Below are 8,672 nucleotides of genomic sequence, written 5' to 3' on the forward strand. Positions count from 1 at the left end.
TGTCTTTGACATAGGCTTGGCATGGTTGGATTGAATAAGACTGCATTTAATTCCTTGCAAAATAATATGAGATGTTCTTGACAACACAATTGGTATCTTGTTACATGTGATTTTAATCAAAACAATGACATACTTTTTGTATCCATGTTTTTGTTAGAATATAATTTGAGGAATCGAGTAGTTGAGATTGTGGGACCATGCCTTGCAAATAAATCATTAATTATAGTTGATAAGATGTGCTCACACTATATTTTTACATGTGTAGAGGGTTGGTGTAGATATTCTTGATAGTGTGGCTTGATCGAGTATCTGTTATATATGTGGCTGATCTACGATGCTCATTATGATAAAAACAACAAAATGATTTGATTCTCTCTTTTGAATTTTTGATGAAATTATTGTCAAAGAAGGAGAGAGTTAGTTTTCTAGGAGAAAATTTTGTTTTCTGGGAGAAATTTTGTTTTTGTTTTTTCTCAAAGGGGGAGAGATTTTCTGTGTTGAAAATTTTTCTTAATTTTTTATATTTCATTTTGCTTTTGATTTTAAAATCAAATCATGTTTGTTAAGAGGTTGCCAATGTTCACATGAGGTTTGCAAATGCTTTCATCAAGGATGGGATTGTGAGATCATGTGATTAAAAAATAGTTTGGATGATGAAATTGACAGAGCAAAGTGATTTAGCTTAATGACATTAGAATAATGTTCATGAGTTACTAAGTTGCTACTGAGATATGCTTATACTCGTGTGAGTAGTGTTGTGTGAATTGGTCTTGAGTCAAGTCGGGAAGGACTTGTGCTCGTACACCTTTGTTGATTCAGGTGCAGGTGTTGCTTGAAGGCGAACTGGTCGATGACGGATCTGCAAAGTAAGTTTAGGGAGGAACTGTGGTTCAACGACTAGGTTTAGGAGGAACTGAGGTCGTAGTGATCGAGGATGTCATGCGGGATGTTTGCGCTAGAGAACAATGTACATGAAGACAAGGTTGCATGTGTGTGACTAGGTGCGTTACAGAGAAGGGCAGATGTATACGTGGTCGTGGGCAACCAGATTGTGTGTTCGGATGATGGAGTCTTTCGAGTACATGGCAAGGTCAGGCTGTGCTATGATTGGTCGAAAAGTCCAGTCCCATAAGGAATCAAATACTAGTCTGAGTTGGACTCGAGCACGAGTTAGATTCGATTATGGGTGAAGACGTGTCTTGGTATGGTTTTTGTCCAGGTAGGATACGACCAGGCTGTTTCCTAACAAATGACGGTTTGGAGGGCTATATATTGAGAGGGTCTCGGTCAGGGTATGTAGAGCCAAGAACGAGATCAAATTTAGACTTTTGATCTAGGGAGTAGATCAGTCTAGGGTTCGAGATTTTGTGGAAATCTTTGTTGGATGCTTTGGAGACGCATCTTGTAAACTCATATATGCAATGAAAATCAAGTTTTGTAAGTTGAGGAGTTGTCGATTCAGATTTTCTTTCTATTCTATATTCAGCGTACTTGATTCTGGTTTTTGATTAATTTCATGTTTCTATCAAGTTTCATCTTGGTTTAATCCATTCAAAACCTTAATAGAATATCTAATGTTTGATCTGAGAAAATTTCAAGTGGTTTTGGTTTGATCTCGAGTAGCTTTTTGGTCAACTCGACTAGGTTTTGATCTACTCTATTCTAGTTGATACAGTCTACTTCGACTATGCATAATTCTTGATCCATATATCCGATTGACTCGATTCTTATTGGGTTATTTTTGTATTTGAATCTAGTTTCAGCTGTCCAAATTTAGGGCAATCAGACCAGCGGATCTTTCACTTCATTATTTTTACTAGAGCATGTATAATCTATTTCGAGTGCAATATCGTGTTTAAATCGATTTTCAATTTGGGTGAATTAATCCTTGAATTTTGTTTCCGCAATCATTCATCCCCATCTGATTGCTTTATTAGAGTGTAATCGATCCTACAAAGGCCTTGTGCCCTTTACAATTGGTATCATTTATTATTTGGCACTTGCTTTGATTGTGTTGTCATCAATCACCAAAAATGGAGAGATTGTAGCGAGCATGACCCTTTTAGGGTATGTATGTGATTTTGGTGATTAATAACAACATAGTCAATATAAATAACATGTTTGTCAAGTATATGCTCTAGAGGTCTCATGGATGCAACAAGAGAGAAGCGATTAAAGCCGGGACAAAGAGAGGAATGAATTGGATTTGTCCTATGAATTTTTTATGTGACCAAATGGGATGGATTTTTGTACAATCATGTAGAGCTCTTCACAAGCATTCCAGAGTCCAAGATCATCAAAATTGGAGTTCGAAGCAAAAAAGTTATGCCCAAAATACGAAGTGATAGTCTATTAAAAATGAATACACCAGATAATCCAGTGTACACAAGGATTGTTGCATAGGATAATCCTACATTCACACAAATGAACACGCCGGAAGCTCCGACGTTCACAAGAAGTTCACGTCGGACTATTTTTCGAGAGGGGCTACAAAATGGCTCGGATGGCATCGTATGCACATAGGATGTTCTGACGTTCAAAGAGAACATCACTCTGGACCTTCCGGCGTTCACAAGAAAGGAAGTGGAGTTCCAATGGCTATTTCATAGAAGAATACACATCGAATGGTCCAACGCTTGTAATATTGCACATGTCGGACCTTCCGGTGAGTACAACAATTTGTGACTATTGGAGCAACGACTAGTTTGCGGGGTTGATGCTATATATACCCCCCCCCCCCCCCCCGCTCGATCATTTGTGTTGGCCTGGAGTCCAGAGAAACTCATATACACTTGAGGAGACATCCAAGCCACAAAAATGGTAAAAGTGATCATCCAAGACAATTAGCTTAAGATTAAGGAGTGATTAGTCCTATTAGGCATAGAGAGAGTTGTTGCTAGGTATTACTGCCTAGAGACGGGACTAAGGAGTGATCCTACCTTGTTCCAAGTGGTACGCCGGTGCCTTGGAGTGTTGTTGACTCACCAGCATCATGAGCTTTGGCAGCTCAAGGTTGTCAACCCTCCAGCTTCGTGTGAAGTGGTGGCAAGAAGCTTGTACGGGGACGTGGAGACCCTTTCGTTGGAGGCTCAAGCTACGAGGTGAAGACGGCGACAAGTAACTAGAAGAGAGGCTTGTGGTGAGCCTTGCCTTTGTGGCTTGGTGGCTTAACCTACTTGAGGCCTAGGTGGCTCAAGGGTCATGACCGGGTGCTCACCGGGAGTAATAGCCTAGGTGGCTGCTTCAACATGGAATAGGGGTGATGTTTATACCATCGATATTATAGGATAAAAATCCTTTGTGTTTAGTTTGCTTTTTCTACCTTCTTTACGTTTCTGCATTTACATACATGTAATTTAACTTTCCGTGTTTACCTTCTTATAGTTTGCTAGGATTGCTTATAGGTTGCAAACCCTTTCGAGCGGTAGAATAGACACACTAGATAAACCTAGAGCACTTTTAGATAGAAATTGATATAGTTTTATCTTTGAAGTTTTTGGAGCCGATCAGTTTTAGGTGTCCTAATTCAATCCCCTCCCGCCACTTAAGACATCACTGATCCCATTTAGGAGGTTGCCGTGGGGCAATGCACCTGGCGCCACCAGATCGGCTCGGTTTTCACCGAGGTGGTACCTTTTTTACCCTAACCCTAATTATGCCCTTGGTCGAGCCGAAAAACACTCGCACCTCCTGCACTTATATAGAGCCAAACAGTGGGCCTTTCCACGCCGATGGCCCATTAGAACTCTATCAATCCATGGATCACAATCCAATTAGACTCACTAATGGATCCAATCTATTGTATTGTTCCAACTCATTAAGTGTGTGACCGTTAGGTTTATGTGCAAACGGCCATAGCCCGAAAACAATTTTTCCGGGCCACAAGTCAATAATGGTACCTAGTAGGATATATTGACTCCCGAATACTGAATACACATAAATATCGTATCAGTTGAAGCTTGATATACACTTGCACAAGGATCTCTTTGCCTCACGATATCAATCAAGCTCAAGGCCTTGCACAACGATCTCTTTGCCTCACGATATCAATCAAGCTCAAGGCGAGATTTGTGCCACCCTTGTGATAGCTTAACCATTCACTCGATATTGTAGTGGATCATATGACTAACCATATATTAGTCATAATATGATTAATATTGATATTGTAGTGGATCATATGACGAGGGACATTTAGAATAACATCATTATGTAAACATTGAGATTCACAAACAAGTCACGCACTTGCCGATCAATATAAATGATAATTATTCATGGAACAGAGTAATATATTATTCAAAATACATAAACATAGATGTGATAAAATCATCTAAGTGATTACCTCTAAGCCATATCACCAACACATAATTCATAAGTTTATTTGGTTTATTTGAAAGCCAGTGATCAAAGTTATCTTAGCTTCCTAACTCCATTTATGTGGGAAACTTCACTTTCCTTAGTTTGGAGGTAGAATTCATCTTGTATGAGACTATTGTCATGGTCACATGTTAGAAAATTCACAGGCGGTGGAGGGAGAGATGTGTCCACTGTTGGCCCATCCTGTACAATAAACAATGCCGTCATGCCCATTGACAGATGGAATTCATAGTGGCAATGCATGTACCATATCCCTGTACACCATACAAGACAAAGCATTAGATCTTTGGGGTGCTACTTCGACACCCCAACTGCAGTTGATTGATAAATATGGGTGTGCATAAAATTATTTGTGAGCAAATAAACATGAAATAACTTTGTTTAGAAAAGTTGTGGATATAGTTCGATTGAAGTGTTATAGAACCCTTTAAAACTAGACTTCAAGGAAAAAGGAAAATTTCTTATGGATAATAAGTTTGCTCCTTTTCTTCTTTTTCCATTCCTTTGATTTTTCAGAACTTACTTTTTTTTTTTTACTCTCCAAATAGACTGAATTCAAACTTGAAATAGAACTGTGATGTGTGTGCGCATGTACAACTTTTTTGTTTCAGAATTTTTCATGTCCATGTAGATCTGATTCATGGCGTAACACGTGGAATAACTAATAATAAAATTCATGGATGGTTTAATGAAATTCATGGTTGAAAAAATAAATGAGCTAATAGAAAGCCATATGTATCATGCTATGAATGAGGTCTAAACTTCAGATGCACAAGACCAGGCCAGGTAGGTTAGTTTGCTTCAGATGTAGACCTAATTCACGGCGTAACACTTGGAATAACCACTAATAATGAAATTCATGGATGGTTTAATGAAATTCATGGTTAAAAAAATAAATGAGCTAATAGAAAGCCATGTATCATGCTATGAATGAGGTCTAAACTTCAGATGCACGAGACAAGGTCGGGTAGGTTATTTTGCTTCGATCTAGAGCCTAAACGGAAAGAGTTTCCAGGTTTCCATAGAATTTGTCGCTTTATTGACGAATATAGTGGACAAATAATTCGTGTATGCACCTAGATTGTCCGTGTCAAATCAGACGGCAACCCACCCCAGCCTCAAGACGAAGTTGTAGCCTGTCGCGTCATGGTTTGCTTCTTTTTTCCTTTTCCATTTCATTTGATTTGTCGCTTAGAATTTTCCTTTTTTTACTCTCCAAATAGATCAAATTTGAACCTGACGTACCGGTAAGAGCGCACATGCACAGTTTTTTTGTTTTATAATTCTTCATGTTGATGTAAACTCAATTCACGGCAAGGCGTGACATGTGGCATAAGTAATAATGAAATTCATAGATAATCATATGTATCTTACTGTGAATCAGATCTAAACCTACATGCATGAGACAAGGTCATGTATTATAGGACAATTATTCATACATCCATCGCCTAATTTGTAGCTTTCCTCAAATATACCAGACATGTAAATTCTATACTCACCTGGATTGTCCGCGACAAATCGAACGGCGACCCACCCAAGCCTCGGAACGCGCACGGTGTTCCTCACCGGCGGATCCACCAGGTTGTACCTCGCCACGTCCCTCGCCGCGTCGTAGTTGCCAAGCCCCTGCGCGAGCACGAACACGTCGTGCCCGTGCAGGTGCATAGGGTTGGAGTCGCTCTGCAACAGCGATGTGCTCTGGAACACCACCTCCACCGTGGCGCCGTGCCGGAACCGCCGCGCCACCGTTGCCTTTTTTGTCGGCTCCAGTGGCGCCTCTTCAGGGCCCCAATTGATCATGGCGCGGTCGGTGAAGTTGAACGCCCTCGGCGGCCTGTCCGGCAGCGTGTACAACTCCACTCCGCCGCCCGCCGTGTTGTTGTGATTGTAGTACTGCGCTTCCAGCAGTGGCGCCGCCACCGCCGCGGGGAGCTGGAAGGAGACGTTGTTCATGGTCGCTACCTGGATGGACTCGTCGCTCCCGCTCCTCTTGCAGGACTGACCTCGCCGGCAGACTGTGCCCATGCCCAGAGCGATAAACAGGCGCTCGTCGACTTGCGCCGGCACCAGCGGCCGACACGGTTGATGCAGGCTGGTCAGGTTGCCGTGGAAGTAGAAGGAGGTCATCGTGTCATACTTGTCAGGCATCTCAGGTGCCACTGGGACATCATCGGATGGTGGAGCGCCTTCTTCCTCTTCTTCGCTGCGGCCTGAGCTCAGCGTTGCGCCGCCATTGCCGCTGTCGTGAGCGTACTTGTACCGCACCATCCCTCTCGTGACAAACACTTGGATCGGGGGGTCGGGCGGTGGCGTCTCGCTGGGCTGGGCGACCATGTAGTACCTGCCAGGGGGCGCGTCGGCGACCACGAGGGCATCCACTGTCTCTCCGGGCGCGACCACGACAACGTCCGTGGTGTAGGGGTTGACGTAGTTGGCATCGGCTGCGACCACCGTGAACTTGTGCCCGGCGATCTTGAGGTAGTACTCGGAGAAGAGCGCAGCATTGATTACTCGTAGCAGGTACGTCTTGCCTGGCTCCACGTCCAGCACGTAGCCATCTTCCACAGCGCCTGCAGAGTCGGATTGAAGCACTCCATTCAATAAAAAAAAGTGTCGTTTTCCACATCGATGTGTATCCAATAACTGATCATTACCGGAGCAGTTGAAGAGATCTCCAAGCTTGCCATTGATTGTGGATGCATTGGGGTGATCAAAAACGGAACCGTTCATGAAGTCCCTGTCCAACTGTGCAAGATCCATCTCCCACCAGTCCCCTGCCATTACCAGGATCACAACAACAGTTGAGCTAGAACCTTGTCACAAAACATTGCACGTCTGCTTGCTAGTTGTGCAACCAGGCCAAAGTCGAAAACAGTTCAATTCCCAAAGGAACGTAACATTTTTTTAGTGTTCCAAGTGGGGTCATATCATAGACGATCGATCAAATGCTGAATAATTCACGAACCCATAATGATGGGGATCTCCCTATGAGGCTTCGGAAATGGATACAAGTCGGCCCCGTGTCTCGGCCGGATGATGATGGCGCCGTGCAGGGTTCCCCGGAGGCAGGAGACATGAGCATGCCACCATAGGGTGCCTTCCTGCCCGGCGACCTCGAACCGGTAGGTGAAGTTGTGGTTCGGCAGGATAGGGCATTGGGTAATCATCGGCACCCCGTCGGCCCAACAGTTCAGCCGCTGCCTCACTCCATGCCTACAGCAGAAAAACACATAAGAAAGGATTCATAAAACAAAAACGAAATCAATTTTGCTATTTCTGAAGTGCTCGAAACCAACTTATTTTCAATCTCCATCCTAGTCGCTTCATTCAACGCTAGGTTTCAAGCACTTGACACATCGACCGGATCCATACTATGTGAAAATTGTGTTGTTTGAGGTGTAATAGGGAGCCTTTTTTTCTTTGGATCGGAACAAAGGAATCATTCGAGTAATTGACTAGGTGCTTAATTGATTACCAATGGATTGTTATGTTGTAGGGTGACTTGTTGACGACATGAACGGCCAACGAGTCTCCCTCCGTGACCTCTATCGTCGGCCCCGGGAGCTGCCCGTTCACCACGGTGACCAGCGTCTCCTTGCACAAGTGCGTCATATTCACCTGGCTCACCTACACATAAATACATGTTTCAACAAATCACATGCATATATACAGTTTCGTTGCCTTGTTCAAATCCAGTACGGATGCTGATTAACAGTACGCTGTTGAAAGGATCAACGGTGGAGATAAAAGCCATGGAAGCGCATCAAGCTTACGACGAATGTGTGCTCGACGATGGCCGTGGCCGCCGGTAGGGCCGTGGCAGAGAGGAAGAAAACGACAGCAACCGCCGCGGACGCCGCGGGGAGGCTCCGGCTCTTCATAGTTTGCAACTTTGTCTGGTTTGCTCTTCAATGTACCTCTATTCTATGTAGTAGTATTATGTAAGGATCTTGGTACGTAAGTGGTCTAATCGTGGTTGCTTAGACGAAGAACAAAATGATAAATAAGGGTCAGGGATGAGATCGCACGTGATTGTGTGATTGTTGACTCCGTTGAGGAGATCACAGTACATGATTTTGTGTCACTCTACCAAATGACAGCTCTATCTTTATTTATGCAACTTCATAAGAGGCTTACCACGATGGCGGCAATACGACACCACATTGATCATTGCGACTACGGCCATTCTACAGTGGGCAGCAACGCAGAAATTTTATAATGCAACACGTGAACACGCGACAAATTAAATAAGCGGCGAGAAGAAACAAAAGTATCATTTATCGATCAATCCAAATCTG

The 8,672-nt window shown here is 43.3% G+C and overlaps 1 protein-coding gene across 1 annotated transcript; it reads right to left on the reverse strand.

Moving 5' to 3' along the window:
- Positions 1 to 4,244: 4,244 nt before the first annotated feature.
- LOC133900496 (laccase-15-like) lies at positions 4,245 to 8,435 on the reverse strand. Its single transcript, XM_062341653.1, has 6 exons — positions 8,148 to 8,435; positions 7,850 to 8,001; positions 7,340 to 7,587; positions 7,029 to 7,148; positions 5,874 to 6,944; positions 4,245 to 4,628 (listed from the first exon to the last, which is right to left on the reverse strand). Exons 1-6 carry the CDS (start codon positions 8,253 to 8,255, stop codon positions 4,408 to 4,410), a joined length of 1,920 nt encoding a protein of 639 aa, XP_062197637.1. The 5' UTR covers positions 8,256 to 8,435; the 3' UTR covers positions 4,245 to 4,407.
- Positions 8,436 to 8,672: the final 237 nt, after the last annotated feature.

This window comes from Phragmites australis, chromosome 19 (assembly GCF_958298935.1).
Source record: "Phragmites australis chromosome 19, lpPhrAust1.1, whole genome shotgun sequence".
In the NCBI taxonomy this organism is placed as follows: Eukaryota; Viridiplantae; Streptophyta; class Magnoliopsida; order Poales; family Poaceae; genus Phragmites; species Phragmites australis.